This window comes from Rhinolophus sinicus, chromosome 15, assembly GCF_057876585.1.
Source record: "Rhinolophus sinicus isolate RSI-liver-muscle chromosome 15, RSI-T2T, whole genome shotgun sequence".
NCBI classification, from domain to species: domain Eukaryota; kingdom Metazoa; phylum Chordata; class Mammalia; order Chiroptera; family Rhinolophidae; genus Rhinolophus; species Rhinolophus sinicus.
Window position 1 is genome coordinate 111,316,969 of NC_142515.1, and position 26,145 is coordinate 111,343,113.

Sequence of the window (26,145 nt, forward strand, 5' to 3'; positions counted from 1 at the left end):
ATGTGGTGGGAGTGGCCAGTTCCCAGAACAGAAGGCTGATGCCTATCAGGGCTATTGATAAGATAATTACATTTGGGAGTTTCAGTAAATTTTGTGTCTCCTGTGTTAAAGTTAAAGTTTTACTGTTAACTAGGTAATGCATTTTTGTACTTGCTAAACTGCACGTCCACAGAAGGTATAAATTCTGGGGACAAAATAAACTCAGCGTCTCCAGGAACACTGGGGTCCGCGATCGCCATCATCAAAGTGTGAGTGCCTTCTTTCATTCCCACTCCCCTTGTCAGGAACCGTTCGACTCGTGGCGGCTGGCCCGCTACAAGTGGCGCCCGAACAGGGACTGGATATAGGGGTAATAGTGAGGAACACCGTGTGGCAAGGGCCCAGCTCATTGGAGCTAATCAGTGGATGCACGGTGAGCAAGGCACTGTCCCCTCGGTCGAATGAGTGTGTGAGTGAGTGATAGCTCCACGACTTCGTGTTACGGAGCTTGATTGGGTCCTAACCTGCGGTTCCGGTTCTGTCATATGGCATAACGGCGACTGGGCTTTACAACCCACCAGGCCGGGGGATTATACCGGCGCGCCTCTAGCTAAGACGGATTTGGCCCCGCAAGGGACACGGCCAGAAGGACACCTGAGTGTTTTTCTTTGTTTGAAAGAAGGGCCGAGTTAGGGAAAAAGGATGGGTCACGCCAGCAGCAAGGACCTGTATGTTAGAGGACTTAAAAAGTTGCTTACCGCCCGTGGCAGTCGGGTGAGCAGAGAACAGTTAGACAAGTTTTATAAAAATTGCAAAAGAAAGGTGGAAAAACAGTTACAAGATTATTATGCTGCCCATGGACTTAAACAAAAGGGCTGCAAGCTAGAGAAAGTGAAACAAGCTGAAAACGAGGAAATTCTCCCATCTGCCGCTTCTGCCGCTTCTCCGGCAGAGAGAGAGAAGGAGGGAGGGGGCGCAAAGTTGTTAGAGGGAGTTCTTAAAGTTAACAAAGAGCCTGTTTGTCAGGAAGCTCCGGTCGAGCACCGGAAAGATTTAAACCCTCAGGATCAGGAAAAATTAGAAGATGAAGTAGCTAAATATGATAGGGACAAAAACTCTCCTTTAGTGGCTATGGCTCAAGGAGACGAGCAGCCTGCAGGCACTACACTTTCTTTTGCAGATCAGCTAAAAAAGATTCAGGGACAGCTGATTGAGCTTAAAGTTGCTGTGGACAGAGGAAATTGTCCTCGGAGTCCCCAGATTCCTTTTAGAGATCAATGGCATCCTCGGGGTAAAGATCCCCCCACAGTTAATCCCTCTGCACCACCTCCTGAGGAGCCCCGTAGGTGGGGACCTCCGCTGCAGTCTTTGGTTTGGGAAATGCCTGCTGAGCCTTCGCCAGGTTATGTTAAGCCAGGATCGGACTCTGTTGTACGATCCCCTCTTCAAATGGCTTGTGAAGAAGCTCACAAGCAAGGGGAGTCCACAGAGCATTTTGAAATATATCCTATCTTTGACAGGCTCAACAGACTGGGCCTTTATTAAAATCTCAATCAAAATAAAAGCCTAGATTACAACTAAATTCTCCTCCAAGTGTAGTTGCAGGGCTGGATCCACAGCCTGAGGCTCCTGTTTTAACACCTGTGACAATCAGGCAATTATCAGGTGTAAAAGATCAAAGGTCCCCCCTACAAAAGATTTTACAAGCTGCTAGTACAGGAGCAACTTTAAAAGGGACACATTGCTTCCTCTAATTCCACTGAAATTCTCCCATTTTTGTTATTAAGAAAAAATCTGGTAGATAGAGATTATTACAAGATTTACAAAAAGTTACTAAAACCATAAAATTAATGGGAGCCTTACAGCCAGGCTTGCCCTGTCCTACAGCCACACCAAAAAACACATATAAAATTGTTTTGGACTTAGAAAGATTGTTTTTATACTATACCTTTAAATCCTGATGACTGCCCTAGATTTGCTTTCAGTGTTCCTTCTGTTAATTTACAAAAACCTTTTAAGAGATATCATTGGCTAGTGCTACCTCAGGGTATGGCTAGTAGCCCTACATTATGTCAAAAATTTGTATCAGCTGCAATAAAACCTACCCGAAGGGCATTTTCAGATATTTACATCATCCACTACATGGATGACATACTTCTTGCCCACTCTTGTGAACCAAAGTTGCTTGCTGCTTTTGCTCATTTACAAAAAAAGCTCCATAATTATGGGCTAGTTCTAGCCCCAGAAAAAATTCAACAAGTGCCTCCTTACTCTTATCTGGGATATTGTTTAATGCCTCAAGCCATTGTGCATCAAAAAATAAAAATCCAGCGAGATGGTTTAAAAACATTAAATTATTTCCAAAAGCTACTGGGAGACATTAACTGGATTAGACCTCAGTTGCGGTTGACAACCGGTGAATTACAACCTTTGTTTAAAATATTACGTGAAGAAGCTGATCCTACTTCTCTCCGCAAGATAACACGGGGAAGAGGCTTTGCTTGTATTTCTCCAGGTCTGGAAGAAAAACCTTTGCAAATTCCTGGTCGGTGTTAAACCATACCATGAGCGACAGCCCACAGAAGAGAAGACATCTATAGATACCCATCCACGCCCCTAGGGTGTGAAAAAGCTCTCACATTCCACAGCTGCAGAAGGACTTTCTACTTCAGACCCTGTTAAATGGATAAAGACTTTGGGTAGAGGGTTTGCTGGAGATATTGCTATTCTGTTTATTGTTCTGTTTGTTTTACATAGTCCTCAGATGTAAACAAATAGCCCTCTGACAGGCTGTAAATGAAATAACTACATGTTCTGTGTTTCTCATGCTTCAAAAATAAAAAAGGGGGAGATGTAGTCACACAGCAGCCTAGCCGACTGTCCCCCCCATGTCTTTCCTTAAGGAAAGAAGAGCCTGTAAGACTGGCTTTTTAGGACTTTGCTTATCTTTATGTTTTACACCTCATGTCTCTCTGTCTGGTCCCCAAAAGATGGTTTGCAGCCAAAGACGGGTAAGATATCTCAAGGGAGATACAACCTAAGCCAGGCGAAACCAAGTGGGGACCCCCAATGAGCTGCCTTAAAAGATCCAAAAAGAGGCCTTGCCTCCCCTTCCCCCTGCCTGGGAAAAGCCTCTGCTGTCTCTGGCTTTCCTCAAAGGAGATCGGTAGCCAATGACGGGTAATGATCAGTAAGCGTTTTTACAACCTAAGACAGGAGTCGATCGCTTTGATGATTGATATCCAATGACGGGTAAGTGAAAATGTCTGTACTGACCACCTAAGCCAGACACGATCTCAAAAATATAAAATAAAAAAGGGGGAGATGTGGGGAGCCATGGTTGCAGTTAACTTTAAAGCCTTAACAGAATGGCTCAGTTTATACTTAACCTATTTCCTCCCCCTGAAGCAATTGTCTCTGCCTGCATCTGGAGAGTGCTTGCATGCTGCTCAGGAATGTGGTGGGAGTGGCCAGTTCCCAGAACAGAAGGCTGATGCCTATCAGGGCTATTGATAAGATAATTACATTTGGGAGTTTCAGTAAATTTTGTGTCTCCTGTGTTAAAGTTAAAGTTTTACTGTTAACTAGGTAATGCATTTTTGTACTTGCTAAACTGCACGTCCACAGAAGGTATAAATTCTGGGGACAAAATAAACTCAGCGTCTCCAGGAACACTGGGGTCCGCGATCGCCATCATCAAAGTGTGAGTGCCTTCTTTCATTCCCACTCCCCTTGTCAGGAACCGTTCGACTCGTGGCGGCTGGCCCGCTACAGTTTTCAATAACAAATTTCCCTTAAAATCATACTTCAGGAGAAAGACATTCAGCCACGAACCAGAGAGGTTTCATAATACTTTTGAAAATTTCCAAACATTCTATCTATTCTTTCTAGGAGCATATTTATAACATAACCCATTTGGCCCCCTAAAAACTTTTTATGGTAAAACTGAAATTAACCTTGGGAAATAACGCAGAAATTAAAGTGATTTTCTTGATGATATTTTCCTTAAAAGCATGGCCCCCACTTAGCTTATATTACCAAAGAAAACCAATTATAGCAATAGCATAGAGTGAGTTTTCCTTTAAAGGGAACAAAAGAGGGCAACTCACCTTAAAACTAGTTGTAACATCACATCTTCACAGTGTAAACCGATGAGAGTTCTAAATAATGCCAGGGACACCACACAGAGCTGGGGAGCAATAAATACACATTCTATTTCAGATACTGGAAGGATAGCTCTACTCCCCACAGATGGTAAATAAATCCGAATTACAAAATAAAATGGCCTCATTTCTTCAGCCGTTTTGATAAAACAAACAAAAAAAAAAACATGCTACTGCCAGAGAGAATGTGTGTTCAGGCTATCAGTTCTGCTATAGCATTTGATTAAGAAAGACTACGCATGGAATTATGCTATTATGCAGAAATACCCTCCTACAAAATCATAACGATGATATACATTGCTCCTATTTCCAACTTTTTAAGATCCAGATAAACCCACCCCTATAACTGTCCAACACATACGTATGCGTAGGTGTACACATACATACACATGGCAATACATACTCTCTGACCAATACTGTACAGTTTTACACACTATAGTAGATAAGTGTATTGCCTCCCACACATGCACACGATCTCCTGGTTGTCCCTTGTTTTCCTAAGTTATTTTCCAATCTGACATTGGTTATCTACAAGACGCTAACAGAAAACTGCATGTATCCTACCCAACTCGCCCTCCAGCATTTTCAGCCCCAAGCCTCAGCTCTTCTTGGCTTTGGCAAACATTCTCCTTGGGTCCATTTCCAGCAGTGCTGAGGGTGTGAGAATATACTTTTCTAAGTTCATTAAAAAAAACAAGACTTCTTTCAATCTCTGATTTCCAAAAAGGAAAGATAAACAACCAAACAGGGAAGATTCTCAAAGGTGTATTATAAAATTACCATGCCCTTTGGGGAGTGAACTTTTCTCATTCTGTCAGGCCACGTAAGTAATTTAGGCTCTCCTTCTCTGGAGTTGTAGGGGCGATTGTATCTGGATCTTAAACAGTTGGAAATAGGAGCATAGGCATTTTGTAGGAGGGTAATTCTGCATGGTGGCATAATTCCAGGCTTAGGCTTTCTAGTCAAATCCTACAGGAGAACTGATAGCCCGAATACACATTCTATGTATACTCACACAACTCAATGATAAAATGACAAAAATACCACGCTAAGCACCCTCGACATTGATTTTCAGGGGTTACTATGGCAACACTGTACATAATACAGTATTGTTAACTAAAGTCACCATGATTTGCATCCCCAGAATTTATTCATCTTATAACTGGAAGTTTATACTCTTTGACCAACACTGCAGCTTTATAAACTAGTAGCCAAGTGTATTGTCTCATAAGCTTAATTTATTTCTAAAGGTCGTTCTATATACCTTGTCAATTATTTGGTTCAGTTCAGATTGAGGAATTTAATTTTCAATCCATTGGTATCTTTGAATGTAAAGTGTATCTCCTGCAGATCTTCTTTTCTTATCCAGTCTGACAATCTCTGTCTGTTGATTAGATGTTTTAATCTATTCACACTTAATATTATTGATATAGCTGGATTTATGTCTCACATTTTACTTTTTGTTTTCTATACGTCTCATGTTTTTCTGTTCCCCTACTCCTCTTTTACTGTCTTCTTTTGCATTAAGTGAATATTTTCCCTAGCATAACATTTTTATTCCTTTAATGACGTTTTTCCACTTTTTAAGTCATGTTATTAGTGGTTGCTCTAGGCCTTACCATATATATCTGAACTTATCAGACACTACTACAGATTTATCTGAATTAGCTCCAGTGAAGTATAGAACTGTTACTCTTATATAGCTTTAGTCCTTCTAACCTCCTTTTGTGATATTGCTGTACACATTACAAATTCAACAATACATTGTTAAATTATTATTCTTTTACTTTTAAAACAATAATTGCAATTAAATAGAGATAGCCTTTGGGGCGGGCATTGCTAATATCATGAGGATTTTCAAAGTTGATCTGAGCTCCAAAACTAAAGAAGGACTACCTAAATCCACAACTGCCTAGACTTCCATTTCAAAACACTTATGGGCAGGAATATGCTCTCTCACACCCGAACTTGATACACTCTGCTTTCTTGGCTTTACCTGCACGTGGGTCCATATGTTCCCTGCATCGTGCCTCCTCAGAAGCACATTCTGCTCATCCCGCAGAAGAAAGAGCCAACCCATACAAACAGAAAAATGTCCTCCGAAAGGCAGTAAGTGCCACCTCCCTAACAAAAGGACTAGTAATAGCAAAATGCATTATCTAGTTCCAAAATAAAAAAGGTAATGGGGGAGAGAAGAGAATATTCATAATCTTACTCCAAAAACAAACTCCCCTGAAATCTGTTCTGAGTTAGCAATTCCCCTTCTCTGGGGCTCTCCTTACCCGAAATGGGGTGTTGATTCGGCTCGTGAGAGTATCTAGAATGTGGACATTCTCGTGCTGGTGCAACAGGATGAAACGAAGGAAGATCTCAAGCAGTGCTGGCTCGGAGATGCTGCGCAGAAAAAGATCCAAATATGCCGTTGTGGTCATGACCTCCTCCACAGTCACCTGGGACCAACGACAAAACGAGCACAGGTGAGCATCCTCTCGCTGCTGGGCCACACGCCTCCACCACGGCCCCCGGCCTCACCGCAGTGAGCCCATCAAGGCAAGGACACGCCTGCCGCGAGAACACAGTTCAGAGCTTCATCTGAAGCCCGTAACCTACTCACATTGCATGACACCGCCTGCTGCTTCCGCCCTTTAATCCAGGAAGGGAAAGGCAAAGGCAGAAAGAAGCAAGTCAAGTGTTCAGAGAGCTCTAATCATTAAATGCAGTTCAGATACCATAAATATACTAGTGTGTAATCAGAAGGGGGAGAAAAAAAAAGATAATGGAAAGTATTTATATGGTCAGTAAAGGATTAATTAGACAGCTCAGTATAACTTGTTTCATTCTGAGTCACTCAAATATTTATTGAGACCTGCTATGTACAAAGAACTAGAAACATCAGAATGTGTGTTTTTTTAACCAGGAAGATGGGTTATATCCATATATGATCCAGCAAACCAAATAATAATGTAATAAATGGCAAATGAGAGGTAAAGACACAAAGTGTCACAGATGTTCAGATATGTTTCTGGAAAGTGGCAAGTCAAATTTTTGTAACTGAATAATATACATAAAGTGTTATTCATAAAGTGATATAAGAGTTTACTGCTTATAAAGTAACTGCGACTTTTCTAGATACATAAATACAAGTTACTATTTCTCATGCAGTAAAATGTCAATCTTTCAGGAAACAGAACACTCTGTTAACATTGTGACTGGGGCTGTTTCGAGAGCTAATATACATTTCTGTTTTCCTAAAAGCAGAATATAGCATTTCTTGGTCCACAGGGGTCATCGATTTCCTTATTGTCTGGAGTATAGAAATACTGAAACGGGGCTGCATGAAAATCACCAGGAAAGCAGTTCAAAATTTCAGATCCCAACCCTATACCCTACAAATCTTAGAAATCCCCCCGCCATGAGTCTAATATGCTTGATGATAAATGAAATGGGTGGCAATACTTTTTGAGTGATTACATCTTCTCTTTTTTAGTTTTCCATCTTCTTTATTCCTCCCTTTAAAAGAGTTAAATGTCACTTTATCATACTGTTACTGGGCCATTCCTTTTATATACATTCCTCCTCCCCCTTGTAATTTTCTGCTTTCACGATCCACAAATCAGTATAGAAACTAGATCTCCAAATCTCCTTCTATAAGTATAGACAGGCCTTGTGTGGAACCTCTGTGCATAAAGGTTTCAATTACTTCTATAAATTTCTTGGTTCTAAAGTCTGCTCCAGATAGATGAGTCGGATAAGGTATTATCAAGCCAGTTTTGTCTGTTTTCTTTATTCTGAGCAAGGCATACCTACACATTACATTTCAATCCACTCGCTCAGAATCCATTGACAACTCACCCAGCACTATGCTGGGTGTTCTGAGCACCACATCAGTGTGCAAACATTCTTCCCCTGTCAGCTCAGCGCCAATACTGTGAGCGCTCAAACATTCAACACACCAGTGTGTCATCTGACCAACTTCAAACATAACAAAGGAAACAGGTGTGGATCAACCATTTGGCAAACAAATTACCTCGAAAAGTGTGCTTCTCATGGGCTGTCCCAGCTTCTGAAACAAACTGCTTCCATCCCTGTGATTTCCAGTGTTCTCTGGTCCCCAAACTCATGGCACTCTTAATTCCGCCCTGGGACTCATGCTGTGTCTTTCTCTTTATTACTCCAGTGCAATGTACCAGTCTGGCACATAAGCAGCACTTAAAAAACATTTTGTGAATAAATGACATCCCCCAAAGGCCCAGTGATTTACATTTGCCAGAGTTGAGCTTGATTTTTAATTCTTCCCTGTTTTCTGCTTGTGCTCTGAAGGTCCAAGAGATTCGGCACATTTTTAATAAAGACCTACAAAATAACTGATGTCACCAAGTACAGCTCCAGGGAAAATGATCCACAACACCAAACAGGTAGTTCCACTAGCTCACGCCCGTTCCATGGCTACAATCCTGCAATCTCAGGGTCCTTCAGCAGAAACTTAATCCAAAATCATTTAGGCAAAAGTCTAATTCCCTAAGAGTCTTGATCGCTGGAAAAAAAAAGTAGTGCTCATCATTCCAAAGGGGCCATGTCTGTAGTTTCTGCAAGACTGTATTTTCATCTTACCTAATGAGCACTGCTGAGCTGATGTGTCGTGCAGAATTCCAGGAGCTGCCTTTGCACCAATAATGCAGCTTCAGCTTGCCCCCTCCTTAAATTACACATGACCTTAATAAGCTCAAAAGCACAGCAATAAACTCTTTAGAATATAAGTCTCAGTCTTTGGGGGCTGACATGAAAGGAGGACAGTAAGCATCTATTGTTTACTACTCTTAGGCTAGATAAATGAAAGATTTTCTTTTTCTTTAAAGAAATCAAAGCTGTCATTTATAAGCTAAGAGGATTTAAGAAAGCCTTTGGAGGGGCAGCATTTACAAAACATGGTATAAATATTAAAAACCCAATTCTATTAAGCATCAACTTGCACACTGTTTATAAATCAAGGTCGCATTCACCATCAACTAACCCCGAAACCAGGAAAATTGGATTCCTTTCTCTTTCCATCTCTTTCCTCCTCCATATTGTGAGAGCCCTTAGAAGCCTTTTATCCCAGAAAATCTTCTCCTGCCCCATTATCTTACTTTTCAGAATCTTCCTCTAATCCCCCAAAGAGGCAACCTGCTTAACGAGGATGAGACCAGAGCCTAAGTGTGATCGCTTGGAAAGCAGGTCTGCTGTGCTGAAGATAATTCCCAGAAATGCCCCAAAGAGGGAATATTAGCCATATAAGAAAGCAGCCTCCTCTTCATGGTCCAGTTACAAAGACAGTCAGTTTTGTTATAAGCAAGACCTTTGCCTTATACATGACTGTCAATATTTATTTGCCTTGTTCTATAAAGGATTACACGTAGCTATAGATTTACATAGAAATCGTAGTGGAAATAGTAAATGAGCTTCTACCTTACCACCATACAATACACAATAAAAAAGGTTAAGGATACTAAAACTTAGGAATGTTATTTCTTACTAGAGGTAGACCAGAATGACTACAGTAACCTAAGAAACACTCATTCCTACCAACAAATAATTATCCTTGACAAGGTAACTGCAATTGTGAACGTTAAACAATATATCTACTTAGGCACTCTTTTTTTTTTTCCTAGTTGAGGTAAAATTGGTATACACTATATTAGTTTCAGGTATAAAACATAATTTGATCTTTGTATACACTACAAAGTGATCACCACACTAAGTCCAGTTACCATCCATCACCATGCAATTAATCCCCCTCACCCATTTCACCCAACCCCCAACCCCCTTCCCCTCTGATAACCACCAATCTGCTCTCTGTGTCTATGAGTTTTGTTATTTGCTTTGTTTGTTCATTTGTTTTGTTTTTTCAGATTCCATATATAAGTGAAACCATACAGTAGTTGTCTTTGACTGACTTATTTCACTTCACATAATACCCTCAAGGTCCATTCATGTTGTTGTAAATGGCAAGATTTGCAATTTATCCATTCATCTATCAATGGGCACTTACATTATTTCCATATTTTGGCTACTGTAAATAGTGTCCATATCCCCCAAAGCAATTTACAGATTCAATGTAATCCCTATCAAAATTCCAGTGGCATTCTTCACAGAACTATAATAATTCTAAAATTGTATGGAACCACAAAAGACAGCAAACAGCTAAAGTAATCTTGAGAAAGAAGAACAAAGTTGAACATATCACACTCCTTGATTTCAAACTATACTACAAAGCTATAGTAATCACACAGCATGGTAAAGACATAAAAAACAGACACATAGATCAATGGAACAAAATAGAGAGCCCAGAAATAAACCCACACATATATGGTCAATTAATTTATGACAAAGGAGCCAAGAATATATAATGGCAAATGGACAGTCTCTTCAATTAATAGTGTTGGGAAAACTGAACAGCTACATGCGAAAGAATGAAACTAGACCTATCTTACACTATATACAAAAATTAACTCAAAATAGATTCAAGACTTGAATGCAAAGCCTGAAACCATAAAACTCCTAGAAAACATAGGCAGTAAGCTACTCGCCATAGGTCTTGGAATTGATTTTTGGATCTGACTCTAAACGCAAATGGCTCTGACTCTAAAAAACAAATGCAAATATAAACAAGTGGAACTACATCAAATTAAAAGTTTCTGCACAGCAAAGGAAACCATTAACAATATGAAAAGGCAACCTATGAAATGGGAGAAAATATTTGCAAATCACATATCTGATAAGGAGTTAATATCCAAAACATATTAAAGAACTCAGACAACACAATAGCAAAGAAAACATTTTTTTAAATGGGCAGGGCATCTAAATGGACATTTTTCCAAAACAGACATACATTTGGCCAATCAGCACATGAAAAGATGTCAAACATTATAAATTATCAGAGAAATGCAAGTCAAAAAAACACATTGCGATATCACCTCACACCTGTTAGAATGCCTATTATAAAAAAGACAAGAAATAATGACCGTTAGAGAGGATGTGGAGGAAAGGGAGCCCTTGTGCACTGTTGGGAATATAAATTGGTGCAGTCACTATGGAAAACAGTATGGAGGTTCCTCAAAAAACTGAAAATAGAACCACTTATACAACCCAGCAATTCCACTTCCGGGTGCTTATCCAAAGGAAATGAAAACACTAATTTGAAACTACAAATGCAACCCTATGTTCCTTGCAGCATTTACAATAGCTTAGGCACTCTTATGTGCTTATGTTTCAGCCCAAGTTCTAGAATGGAGTCCTGACTCAGGTACTTAATTTTACTGCTGTCAAGTCCAGTTTAGTCTATCCTTTGAAATAAATCTCTTTCTTTGCCCACCTTTCCACCCTCCACTATCTTACCTGAGTCCGCCTTCATGCCAAGCACTCTTCACCAATCCCTTAAACTGGTGTTTGTCAAATTATAGTTTGAGACCCAAAAGTGGGTAGTGAAAATCAATTGATTGGTTCACTAATGGTTTAGACCAGATTCTAATAGGAAATATTAAGAGTATACTGCACGTAGTAAGAGTAAGCACTGTGTTGGGAAACTTCTGTATACACATTTTATTCAAAATATATGTAATACATTATATATGTGCTTTGTTATATATTCAGTAACACACACAAAAATGTATCAAATACGTTTCTGGCTGTGCACTACAGTCAGAAACATCTGGAAAACACTAAAGAAGCACTGCCATAACCAAACCAATTTAATCCTTTCTGCCACCCTCTCAGCCACCAGTTCTCGTCACCAGTTCCCTATCCTCCAGGCTATGACTCAGCGTGGTCTGGTCTGGAAGAAGCACATGCATAATTGAGAGCAGTTCTCTGAACAGGCTGGCGACTGAATTCACAGTAAATCTACTCCTTTTTGTCTTAGCCTAAGAGCTCCAACAGTTCTTTTTTTTTTTTTTTTTTTTTTAAATTTCAAGCTTTGAGAAATGGACAAAATAAAGAGTTTGCTTTCTTTTAAAAAGTGGTGGGTGGGCAGGGAGAAGCTGACAGCCTGAGTCACGTTCCACTTCCATAAACCCTCTCAGAAATGAAACCAGGACAAGCCCAGCCGCCCGGCCCACACCGGCAGCCACACAGTAACACAGCGTGGAGCGTGGGCGTGAAACTGAGCACACAGACACTCCGACCTTTCTGTAATCGGCTCTACTTGGGAAATTCCATTTGCATCTAAATTAGCACCGGAGTCCTCCCTGTACTGGCAGGTTTATGTGTGTCCTGAAAAATAAATTTCCCACCTGCGAACTGTTTTTTGTGTGATCCAGTCACATTGGAACCAACGTTCAGGCAGGAGGCAGGCATTGGGGTTCGGGGATTGTTGTGCCCTCTCCAAGGTAGGGGCCACACTTGCGTGGCGTCTCCTTTCATACAGAAGAGAAAACCAACAAACCAACAGTTCACCTGGGTCATTTGTGAGTCCTCAGTCGCAGCGGTTTCAAGTGGAGACTTGGGGAACAGTGAGCCCCAGGAGAACCCTGCCCACTGAAAGCAGCAGTGAGAACAGGAATGAGGAGGCTGGGTCACATGACACAGGCACGAAGGGATCCTTACAGGGAACACAGGCTAAGACCCTGCTCACTGTTGCTCAAGAGACACAAGCTAACAGACAGGCAGAAAGCATGTCCACCCAAGTTCAGCCAAGGGCGGCAGCTGGATGGGCTCTTCACGGCCACCTCCTTCCCTTCAAGGACACAGAGCAAAGAACATTCAAGCACAGAAGGGAAGCCAGATACCCTGGTTCTCGGTGAGCAGCCCCACTGTTTCAGCCAAAAATTCTGGGCAGAAAGCACGGAATTATTCCAAGTCTGAAAAGAGTCTGCAGTTGATGATTCCGGCTCGTTCCCTCCCGGCCCCCTCGAGCCTCCCGTCTGCTCCTTGACCTCTAGGCCACACACTTCACTGACACCAAGGTCAGAGGCAGGCTAGGGAGGCACGCGGAGGAGACATCCAGAGTCGGTGAGTGCAGCTATTCATTCTTAAAATACGTGAGGAAGGAGGAAATTAATATAATGGCTACAATGACTTCAGCAACATATTTTATGGAAAAGATGTTAAAAATAAAGCCAGTCTGCCCTTCTTCCCCAGCATTTCTTCATGTATCTGTAATATATTAAATATAATAACTAAATCAATTAAATATAAATTAACTAATGATACATCATTAACTTGTACTTTCTGAGGAAAAGGGGAAGGAGTGAACAAATGACTTTTCAGGGTTCACCCAGACGCTGAAGGGTGAAAGACCTCACCGTCTACCCAACGGAAGGCAGAGTTGGCTTCTGCGGGGTACAGTGGCAGCCAGGCACGGGGGACATTATGGGTGGCAATGCCACTTGAATTGTCTGGATAATGATGGCACTTTCAAGGCCCTGAGGCTTCCTTGCTGAGCACTGCTTCCCTGAAGGCTCCTCTCAATGCACTGGGGTGTGAATACAGACTGTCCTTAGTGGCTACCCCTCCCCAAGTACACCTCTGTTATTTGGGGTTTGTTTGTTTTTAACATTTCCCACTTTGTTTTCAGTGTGTAGATAACGCGGCCATGAATACTATCAACTATTTTGGAGGCTGCCCCGTTTGGGGTTCCAACTCCCTGCGCTCCCTGGGAATGGGAACACATTAGCAATGGCCCTACGCAATGCACACTAAGTACATGAAGTGCTCCACACTAGGCACTGAGATAAAAAGATGAACGGACACAGTTCTGAGTGTCTTGCTAGTGTACGCAGGGGCCAAAAGCCTTGGGACATTCTAACTCAGACCTGAACCTATGTGAGGTCCAGACAAGGAGCTATGGAGTAATGTCAGCCTTGCAGAGAACAGTTGCCAGCAATGAGCAGAAAATGAGCACAGGTTTGGGACCTACACAGACCCAAGTTCGAATCCTAATATGTGTGACCTTGACTGTGTTATTTAATTTCTCTGAGCCGGTTTCCTCCTCTGAAAAATGGAAATAATTTACTCTCTTAAAAAGAATTGAGAGGATTAGAGTTAATGCATAAATCTCAACACATAGACTCAGTAAAAGATAGCTAGGATTTTCTGATTTGGGACATCCACCTTAACATAAGCCAAAGTGGGGCAAGAAAGGATCCGAAAGTGTATGTGTGCGTGTGTGTGTGGCGGGGGCGTGTCTGGTGATAAAAGAACAAATGTGTCTGTCTGCATATGTGGGGGTGCATGTGGGGAGTCTTATAGAAAAAGACCTATCTCTTCCATTTTCACCCATCCCCCCTATTCTCTCCTAGGTATTTTGCAGAATCAGGAAATGCTGAGGTAGCCACAAGAGAAGAACGAGGACAGCCCCCAAAAGTAAGTGTGTCCTAGGACAGGCTAGTTAGAGGGAGGATACTGGAACTCTCTAAAACATCTTTTTGTCTGTAATTGTCAGTGTTAGCTAGTTTAAATCCCACAGGACCAGCTGACCAATAATGTTTGAGAGCAGAAATAAAGCTGCCACTACCACCAATAATGACCCTATCTGTGTCCGGTGGGCTCCAGCTGCGGTTGGCCAAGTTGAAGTGTCACTGACCTCGTAATGTCAATATTCTTTCCTGCTGCCTCTCATACGCCTCTTCCTGGAGGAGTCAACAAATGGCTATTCCAAAACCTCCCTTCCCATGTGGCAAACTATGTGTGTATTCCCTAAGTATATATAATTTGTACCCTATTACTTCATTATAATACAATTTATCAGGGTGAAATTCAATAATAATCCATTATATTTGAACCTCACCCAATCGAGTGTAGCTACTGAAATACTCCAAATATCACATAAGGAAAGTATTTCCTACTATGGCTCTGAGGTCACAGTTAACAGGGAAATGCTGGGGTACTTTAGTGCAGAAGCCAAGATTTCTAGATAATGCCAAAGTTCACTTGATCCATCCCTTTCCTGTTTCCTAATTGTTCCAAAAAGAGTCTTCCTTTGTGATTCCAACTTCTTAGTTGCAATGTGAAGAACCATAAAAACAACAAGACTACCCTTGATCAGTTTTTGAGCTCCTACTGTGTAATTAAGGGTTATTCACAATATGTTGTTTCAGCTCAAATCCACCCAATCTTATGAGAACTGACTTGAGCTAGGCAGAAAATATATTTATGGCAAGGACACTGGGATAAACTGAAAATCACCAGAAGGCTGAAGAAGCAGGCTTAGAACGGAAGGAGGTCTGCTGCTGGGCAGCCAGCACACAAATACCCGCAAAGCCTCTTCTGAACCCAGAATGACACAGCTTCCTTGGGCAATGCAGTCCAGTAGGCCTGGCCAATCAGAAAACATTCCCCACCGTAAAGGAAGAGTCTGCCTTCTGTAACTTAACTTGCCCTCACATTAAGAAGTGGTGATGGAGAAATGCTGTCCCCTAAAACTCAACATTCTTTCCTCTTCTGGAATTCTCATTACACCCCTCAACTCCCTCTTTTCTAGGCTAAGTCCATTCCCTTTCTCGGTTTCCTTAATGCATTTATCCATCCTTTAAGTTTGCAAACTTATTGCCGAAATGACTCTGTCTGACCTACAGTGTGAATTCTCAAAGCACCTGGTGCCCCGGCAGGTACTCAAAGGGTAATCAATAAATGTGTCAAGAAGGAAATCAGCAGCCCTGTGACTAATAAAAACACTCGGTTTTCACAGCTCACGTTGGGGATGCCTTCATTAGCAAGGTAGTTAGATTAATTTGACAGTATGCGAACTGCAGAGGAAATTTTTCTTTTATAGTGAATAACATTTCATTGAAAATACAGAGCTTAACTCATGCCATGCTCTTGAATTAAGGCAACCGAGTAAAGTGATCCGTTGGGGGAAGAAAGAAATGCTTCCTCACGCTTCCCTCTAATTTCTCTTCTTGATTAATAAGACAGTACTATTGAAGTCTGATGAGACTGACCTTCACCCAGCAGTAGAGGAGAAATGATTTATGGGTCAGAGTCTGAACCAGCCACTTCGCTACGATGAAGTATCTGAGGACAATTATAAGAAGGTAGCATCTCATACCTGCCACCTTCGCCCCCAATTCAATCTGCCTGCTGGGTTAAATGTATCACTTGGGGGTGGAATTTTATACACAGAACAATGTTCCTAGACACCAAAACTATAACAAAGGCAAGTTCTAATGATAAAAGACAGATTTCACTCCTGGCTTATTTTCCACAAGAGCCAGAAATACCTCAACACAATAGAAGATTGAGAAAACACACAGGTGTCTGCCCCCAACAGATACAATAATTCTAGTCTTTCTGGGCATTTTTCTGTTATCCCAACCCGCTCGTCACCCAGCACTGGATAATCACAGGGTAAGGCAAATAGAGGAGCCTCCTGTCAGAGTTATTTTTTCTGTCTCTCACCTGAAAGGCAAGTCAGGCATAAAAATCAGGGGGAGAGTGGGCTTAAAAAAGTCCATGTGGGGAAAGAGAAAATTATAGCGAGAAGGTAAAACAAGCAGACTATTAACTTCCTTTCTGTTTTCCTTGTTTTTTGGTTTTCTTACGACTACTTAAAAAAAAATCTTTTTAAACGCAGGGCATTTGTTGCTGATAAAATTTTAATGTTCTCTTAGGAGAGTGCAGGGAAAGAACAGAAGATTCCCACCTACGTTCGAGATTCTCCCTCCCCTCTCCACATGTGTTTCCAAGAAGAACACCAGCTGGCTGCCTTAGATAAGGTGGGGTTTGTGTGAGTTTAGTTTTTGTATTTGTCTGTGTAGGGAGGGTTGGGACCCTTCCTATCTTTTCATAATTTGGATGCTTAAGAAGCAAATCCTTTGGTACAGCATTATCTCCCTCCTGCACTTCTTAAAATTAAAAAGAAAGATCTAATTTTCCATCTCAAATCAAAAGTCAGTGTAAGCTTAATTTATAACCCAAATTTTCCTCTCCTACAATGGGGGAGAGGTGATATGAAGTCCAGCGAAGAGGTCAGAGATGAGGTGGCTTCTAGTACCTGAGGCTCGTTTAATGGGAAGGGAGGGAGAGAGGAGGGGGAGAAGGGGGAGCGGGGGAGGGGGAGGGGGGTGAGAAGGAGGGAGAGGGGAGGGAAGGGGCGGGGGGAGGGAGAGGGAGAGAGGGAGAGAGAGATAGAGGACAATGAATACAGTTTTGTCTCCTAGCTTAGGTAATTTTTAAAGTAGTAAAGCTAGGTGAGAAGGTCTGTGCTAGCGGGAGGGGCAGAACCAGGTATGCCTGCGGTCAAATGCCTAAGCTACCTGGGACCCAGCCTCTGAACCAAAACAAGCCTATACAGGGCATTTCTGCAAATTAGGAAAAGGGTTTTCTTGGGCCGAGTAGCTGCCGAGGCTCACAGCCAGGCCAGAGCAGAAGGTGCCTTCTGCCAGTTAGATAAAGGTGCCCCTCCCTGTGGGTGGATTCAGCCCTGTGCAAGGGCACACAGTCTGGCAAGCAGAATGGGCCTTCATCTCTCCTATTTGCCCTCTCAGCTGGGCATCCCTATGCAATGGACAACCTGTACCACCCTGTACGTGTCCAGCTTGTGCTTTTCTAATAATTATAGTAACAGAAACTTCTAGCTTCCCACCAACAGAAACAGAATTTTGTTAACATGGAGGAAACTTTGAATCTGTGGTAGACACTACTAATTGTCTCTTCAATATTCATTCTCCCTTTCTTCATTGGGAATAAACTCTACCTTTATAGCTAAAAGCAAAACAAACAAACAAAGACACTACATTTCCCTTCTTCCTTTGCAGCCAGGTGTGGCTCTATATATCCCGGCCAACGGAGCGTAAGTAGAACTGGGGTATAGAATGGGAAAGAATCATTAAAAGGAGTTTTACATAACAGGGATTTTCTGTTACATTAAGGGGTGTTCTATTACCTACAGCTAACCCTTATGCAAACTGATAGTGTTTTCTCTGAAGATAAGATGTGCTTTGTGAGTAAATTGCTACAGAGATCTCAGTATATAGAACAGTGCCTGACATATAGTGGATGGTCAAAATTTATTTGTTGAGTGAATTGAATTAATAAATGAATGTTTCATATCAAGAGAAGACCAATGACCATTTGTAGTCCACGATAAAGCAGAAATGTCATGTCAAAACTAATCTCATAACCCATTTTCCAAATAATCCGCCAAAGCGTGAGAACAGTAATTTTCAAAACTTTTTAAACCATGACTTATGTGCTATATGTATACATATATATATGTGTATATATATATATATATATGTATGTGTGTATATATATATATATATATATATATATATATATATTTACTTATCTGTTAACTTTTCTGTTAACTAATAAACAAGTAAGAGCCAATATTAAAGTTTAATTTTTAATTAAAAACCTAAAAAAATTAAAATTTAATGGAAAGAAACAGTGGTAGAAATAACCAAAACACTGTGCTTATTTTGTTTGACATTTTTACACAATAGTGAAATATGATCACTGACGTCTTAGGGTCTCTACAACCTAAAACAAATACCGAATCTGTGCCTGGAAAACCTGCCGGGGACGTAGGAGGAGCTGAGCCATCGGTGACCTGACCCGTCTCCTCCTGCATCAGCCCCTGCTTTCTGTTCCACACAGCACAGGGCAGCACCCCTCTCAGCTTGCATCACAGCCAGGCTGTCGTTCCGCCAGACTTGGTCCCTAACTCTACCCTGGAGGGTTAAGTACTTATGTTAACTCTTCCTTCTCTTGGCTGATAAGGGAATCACACATGTTCTTCCTTTTTAAGCTGGAATTCTCAGAGTGTACAGGTAATAATTTAAGGATGAAAAGGAATCATGAGTTAGAAGAAAATGAACTGTAAAATATTTGTGTTCTAATCCTTAGTATCTGGTGACCTTGGACAAGTCAAGTAATCTTTTGGTGTCTCAAGTGTTACAGCTGTGAAACAAGCCTGGTGTCCCTGACCTGTCATGTAATCTACCACAGGACATGACATGTCAGTGAAGAAGGTTCACAATGAGATTGGGTACATGTTTCTGTGCAAAGCGCCTTCCGCCACAGATTTTGGTGAGAACAGAATGAAGTGAGGCTTTACAAGCTAATAGAAGAGCACTGGGGAGCACTTACTGCACTTCCTAACGCAAATACAAAGCTGCCTCGTGCACCTGCGGTGGATAAGCTACTATTAAAGAATTGAAAAATGATCTATTTTATATCCTCTATTCTTCTCACACATATGAAGCTCAGAGACTCTGAGTATTTCTTTTCACACCATGAGTCTTCGTGTTCTCAGCTGTAAAATGATGGTGTTGGGCTAAATAATCTACGCTCTCAGTTCCAAAACTCTGAGCCTTTGACTGCATGTCAGCAGCACGACACAAGGGATACAAGAGCTCGTTGCAGCTCTTTGCCTTGGGAATTTTATCTCCCAGCATAACTAACACAGAACTCTATTCTAATGTAGTGATCAGGGTGCTAGCACTTTCTTTTCATACATTTATTTAATCTACTGCGTAATGAATGCTTCTCATGCGGACAATACACTACCAGCCGAGTATACACAATAGTAGTCAACTGTGTGGTCCCCAGGGAAAGCTCAGTAACAGACATGAGAAGAATCGGGGTGTGCATAAGTGCAAGGCTCTAGACCACTATGGGGACGTAACAGATGAGTACGTTTTGGGCAGACAAGCAGGAAGTGGAAAGAATAATCCAGCTGAACACGGTACTGAGCACAGAGGACAGTGAGGACACTGCTCTGACTTCAGATTTGCATTGGAGAATCATGGGGGAGGGAAGGCTAATAGGCAGGATGGATCTCATTGGGACTGACATTTAAGTCACTCCCTATTGATTTTTTCAATATGAATTACTACTTCCAAATTTGCTAGAATTTAAAAAGGTTGGATTTTTGTAGCCCTGAGAGAGAAAAATGAAGTCTCCAGTTGTAATGTTTCCTCCCACGTGCAGAATCTCCCAGCAGAGCTCTTCAGGCCCCTCTCTGCCGCCCTCAAGAACTCTTCCCCCAGGGTGGAGGAATAAGTGGTCATTTCCATGAGCCTTTCCCTTCCTCTCTCTTGTTTTCCGGAAGCCAGTCTACCAGCCGGAAGTACCATTCTTCTCTGCTCCTCCAGCCACAGATTCTGTAAGAGGTCTGGGTGAGTGTGTCTAATTCTGGGGTTCAGTGTGGGAAAGTCTTGCCTACGGGTGTAAACCCTATTCTCCAGCATCAGTTTAATTGGTCATAAAGGTGCTATGTTGGTCTTCTGTCTGCCTCACTCACTTTTTGTAATTTTTAACTTGTCAGAACTCAGGCAGGGAAGAGAGCCCTTTAGACCTCAATGAGAATACACTGCCTTTTCTGAAATTGCATTACAGGTCCCTCAGCTATGCAGATTGTTAACTGTGATTTCGTATAAATGCTTTATACTTTAGGCCCAAGGCTTCAATGACATACATGGTACTGTGCTCCAGACACGTCCGATGCATTCCAAATGATAAAGGTGGCAGGAAGACAAATATGGCAACACAAAGGCATCCTAACAGGGATCTCTGTACAGCAATTCAAAAATGATGGCTGTTGAATTTGGGCACTTACCATCTTCCAGTCCCCCGATGTCTAAATCCCACATCATCCCCTGGCACCAGGTATGACTCACATTAAAGTAATCTCCAGAAATCATATTTTCCTTTCTTCTCTATAAACCCCCGTCCACACTGTTTAAATAAAAATCTATTCTATCATCTCTAAGGTAAACAAATAGGATGTACACAAGATGAATGAATGATCAGTGAAAGTAACTCTTCTTGGGAACAACTACATTTTAAGTAACTAATGTGATGAGACTAAATTACAACACGCTGCTTACGTGAGGACGAAAACTGAGGATTCCTTTCCCAGCTGGGACCTCTGTCAACACCCTTTGCCATCCCCATTCTTAGAACATCAGGATGACTGGACACACACACAGGCCATGAAGCAACTTATTATATCTCAGGCACCTTTCCAGAGGAGGAAAATAGTTAATTATTATTCATCATTAATTATTATACTATTAATAGCAGTTCCAGAAATAGCTATCATTTGTGGAGTCCCAGCTCTGTGCAAAGCATTGTGTTAGTGCTTTATATACATTATCTGAGTTAATTCATCTTGTAGGTCTGAGGGCTCTCATATGACAAAGCTGAGGCTCAAAAGCTTGTGCCAAAAGTACACAATAAGTGGCAGAGACCAGAGTCATCACAAACCAAGTCTGCCTGATACCAAATTTCGTGTCCTTTATACTATTTGGAAGAGAAGCCAGGACAAGAATTCTAACAATTCCTTGATATTCTCATCCCTTGCCCTCTAAAAACAGAGCAGAAATACTTCAAAACTAAATAGTTATATCAACTATGTGGACTTATTGAGGTCAAGGACATTGGCTCCCATTATAAAAGTTCAAATTATAGCATTTGGGGCTATTTACCCCCATCCCTGCCCTTTTACCACCCCACCCCTCCTCCAACTACATTTCTCAGAAGCAACCTGCTCCCAGTGACAGATCAGGACATTACTCCAGAAAACAGCTCTCCAAAGCACCTTACTCCTAGAAACCACAGAAAGACATGAAATTCATTATCAAGCCAACAGGAGGGAAAAAAAAAAAAAAAAGATTTAAGGTGAGACGCCAACTTTCCTACTGTCATTGCTATAAGTGCCAACAATATGGAATGCCGTCAGATGAGGACTATTATAATAACACATTACACTGTCACTCCCCAAGGCACTAACTTCTGGCCCTCGCTGTTCCTGGCTATCCCTGAAAGTACTCCCATTCCTCAGACCTGGATCATGCACCAGGACTGACGCCACCAGCCCCACCTAGAGATGTAAAAATGGAGGCATTCCGGCGCAGTGATAACTTCATTGCTCCAATCATAATACAGTACAACTTCTGGCCCCGAGGAGAATACCGGTTTTCAAAGAAGGATCTCCAATGTGAAAACTTGATTTGGAATTCAGTGATTCACAACACATTTTCAAGGATGCCATACAGCAGAGGTGCTCAACCCTGGCGCCATGTTAGAATCACCCAGGGAGCTTTTTAAAAATACCCATGCTCATGTGCCACCTGGTTCCAGTTAAATCAGAATCTCCAGGGATGGGGCCAGGCTCCCCTAGTTGATTCTATCATGAAGACCCACTACCACCAAGGATGATGATACTAGATAGGTGCTAAGGTGCCAATCAAAATATTTCAGCTGACAGAGTAACACAAGTTTAAAAAACAAAACAAAAACAAAAACAAAAACCCTGATTTTTGCTGACCAGTATTTTGTAAGCATAAATCTGACCGATCACATTCTTCCCAAAGAAATCTTGGGCCTGGGATGTAAACAAGCATTTCAGATCACAGGACAAAGTCAGTGGTGAGATCACCATCCTGTGTCGCCCACTCAGTCATCAAGTGATTCTGCTTACTGATACCATCTTCTGCCACTTGCCACATGAGCTAAGTAGTTCGCAGAGCTTGTGAAAATATTTAAAATCTCTACTGAAGGAAAACAAAGGAGTAATTTGGAAGCTTCCCAAAACTTCATTTATCCAATTAGGTAGTAGATTACTGTACATTATTGAACAAGTTAATTGCTCAAATGAATACTAGAGGATTTCCCAGGCATAACAGCATGATTTGACTAATTCCCAACTATGATGGGAAGGCCCATCACAGAAGAGTTAAGCTTTGAATTAATAATGAACAAAAGAATCTAAGCTCTGTCTGGTTGAAAAATCAAGGTTGATATAGTGAGTGCCCTCTTCCTTACCCTCCCTTCCACCATTAAAAAAAAAGAGAGCGAGAAAAGATGGTCAACAACGTGCCTTGTTTTTAGCACTGTGAGGTACAAAGTGAACCTACCATCATTCTGGACTGCTAACCTCACTCTCATGATATGAACCAAGAGTTCCATGTGAGAATCTGTAGATTAATTACACAAAGCTATTGTTCCTTTCTTCTTTTTAAAGTGGAACCACCAAAAAAAATCAACTCGAGAGCCTCTTAGATCCACTAGATGGTGCAAGATCTCCTTGTCGTGCAGACTTACTAGAAGGAGAAACTCAAGCAGGACATGAAGAAATTACTATGGTTGACCCACGCAGCCCCTGCATTGCACTGGAGCCTTGAGAGAAAGGGGATTTTTTTTTAAATTAAATTTATTGGGGTGACAATTGTTAGTAAAATTACATGGATTTCAGGTGTACAATTCTGTATTACATCATCTATAAATCCCATTGTGTGTTCATCACCCAGAGTCAGTTCTCCTTCCATCACCATATATTTGATCCCCTTTACCCTCATCTCCCACCCCCCTTACCCTCTGGTAACCACTAAACTATTGTCTGTGTCTATGAGTTTCTGTTGAGAGAAAGGGGATTTGCTCTCTAAGAAATCTTTTCATTTTCAATTAACAAAAGCATAAGGAGACTTTTTTCCTAAATTCTGCATTGGGAGCTCAGGAGTTAACTCATGCCGTGGAAGGCATTGTGGAACTAAGATTTACTTCAGAGCAGGGTAATGGAAAGAGATCATACTGGGACCTTAAGACCTGGAGATCTGGGTTTTGGTCCCAGCGTTGCCAGTCATCTGCTGTGTGAGCTAAGCAAGTCACTCCTCTTTAGTCCTCAACGTCTTTATCGGAAAAATGAGGAGCTGGAACTAGACAATCTCTGGAATTACGTTTAGAATTATGTACTAAAATTCTGAGAGTACATAATGTACTATGTTTCCATCTCCAATTTAATCTCTCCATTTAGATTTGGCAAGAACTTTAAACACAAAGGTACTTTTGATGAAATCCATTCAGTCTGTGAAATTTGTTTAAACTGCGGTATAAATTCATTTATTGGAAAACTAAGATGTCATGCATTCATTCATTTACCAGAAAAAAATCTATAGTGTCCTATTGGCTGCCAAGCATTGGGCTAACACTGTGTCAGGAAACAAGGACACAGAGACAAGTGAGAGTCCCTCATCTTTGCTCCACACATACTTTCTCTACTCAATTGAAGTCTAATGAACTTCTAAGTTTCTAAACTCCTAAATCCTGACAGAATGCCATCTTCAAAGGAAACATGGGGCAGCTAAATCTACTAGTTCTACTAAAGCATTTAACACAAATATAAATACCACACGTGCTTATCCAGGTAGTTTGATGCCTTGGTAGCTAACATTGCAATGATATATTGTCATTTCTTTTCAACTTGATATCTCATGGGCAACTCCAGCCAAAAACAGTAAAGAAAAGTTTACCCGTTTCCCACAATTCATTTCTAGATGTGGAGGGCACATTTCAAACATGAGTCTTAGAGCCATCACTGATTCTTCACTAATATTTTTTTTTGTTCATTTTCCTTCTGCTTCTTTCTATAAAACTATATCTTCCTTTACATTTTTTCCAGCAATATCTGTATCAAGTCATTTCCCTTCTGGACTCCCACATCAATTAAGAGTTGTCTCACTTTCAGCAACAGCCTTCTCTAGCCAATTCTAAATACCCCTCCCCTCAAACACCTCACTTCTTTTCTCCCACTCCATGCCACCCCCCAAGTACCAGCTGTAAGTCAAATATCAGTTCATCGACCTAACTTGACCCCAACAGCTCTAAGCTCTCCTTTCAATCTCTCCTTAGCTTTCTCTTCTCACTCTCACAGTTTGCTACACACACACACACACACACCCCTACCTAGTTACCATATCTGTGTTCCCATAATCACTTATTTAACAAGCATAAAAACACCTATTATGTACGAGGAGATGTGCTAGATATTAATTCAGCGTATGACTGAATGAACAAACATGTACAGTCTCTATTCTCATGGTGCTTACCACCTGGTAGGAGAGGTAAGACATAGTAAACCCATAATGATAAGCCAAAATAAGCTTTAAGTGCCACATGAGTGATACCAACCAAACTCTAAAGACATGAAGAGTGATTTCCTATCCCTGGATTGATTAGAAAGACTTTCAGGAGCAGGTGGTCTGGACACTGGAGCGTGAGAAAGATTTGGGTAAGCACAGTAGGAGGAGAAAGGTGTCGCCAAGTAAAGGGAAGGCATAAGCATAGGCATTTAACTAGAAGGATAATTCACACTCAGTGTATAGCAAATGGTCCAGAATGGCGGGCGAAGTGAGTCTACGGAGAGGGAAGTGGGACACAGTTTGGGATTTACCTAGGGAAAAGTTCAAATAGATGGGTTCTAACAAGTCTACGTCTCTGAGTTATTTCTTCTAGTACCTTGATGTCTACAGTTGTCTGCCTATTTCCTCCTGGCAATAAGCCAAATTTCATATTATTACAGATAGTAATAGTTACATTACAGTATAGTATTACAGACCAATGAAAGCACTGCTCAGTCATCTAAAATCATGAGTTTCCAACAACTACACAATAAGAACAAAAACAATAATAATAGAGTTAACACACACACAGCACTTACTCTGTGCCAGGCACCATTTTAAAGTATCAACTCATTTAATCCTCACAAATTGTATAAGGTAGGCACTGTCCTTATCACCCTCATTGTACAAATGAGGAAAATGGCTCAGAGAGGTTAAGGGTTCTGCCCACGGGCACACAGCTAGCAAGTGGCAGAGCTGGGATATCAGTCCTGGCCATCTGACTCTAAAGACCACACCATATTAAATCCTTTACAAAGAACCTACTCACTGGACACCACTAAAGCTAGGTTTATGTTAATGAATAAATTTGCTTTCCTCTTTGCTCTCCGTTTGAAGTCTATTTACTTGGGCCCTTGTATTTGTTTGTTTGTTTGTTTGAGCACAGCACTTGATCAATATTATAAAGACAGGGATACCCCAAAGCACCAGGAAGCTGGCTTTGGGCCCAGGTGATGACGTCAGGGATCCTATGGCCAATTATTTCCTCAGTTCTTCTGTGAACATGCAAGAGGAAAGATTTGGGTTTCCATTCCCATAACAATATGCCCAGGTCTCAGCTGAATACACACTACATGCCTTACCTGGAGCCTGTGTGTCCACAAAATATTCAAAGATAGAGTGTT

At 41.4% G+C, this 26,145-nt stretch overlaps 1 protein-coding gene across 3 annotated transcripts in view; it reads right to left on the minus strand.

The window, feature by feature from the left end:
* FHIP1A (FHF complex subunit HOOK interacting protein 1A) overlaps positions 1 to 26,145 on the minus strand; it is a 204,700-nt gene that overhangs the window by 31,820 nt on the left and 146,735 nt on the right. For all 3 annotated transcript variants that reach the window (XM_019722794.3, XM_074338440.2, XM_074338444.2), the window contains 2 exons: positions 6,425 to 6,592; positions 4,089 to 4,168 (listed from right to left, as the gene is read on the minus strand). In XM_019722794.3, coding sequence (XP_019578353.3) covers positions 4,089 to 4,168; positions 6,425 to 6,592 — 248 coding nt within the window. The remainder of the gene's footprint in view (positions 1 to 4,088; positions 4,169 to 6,424; positions 6,593 to 26,145) is intronic.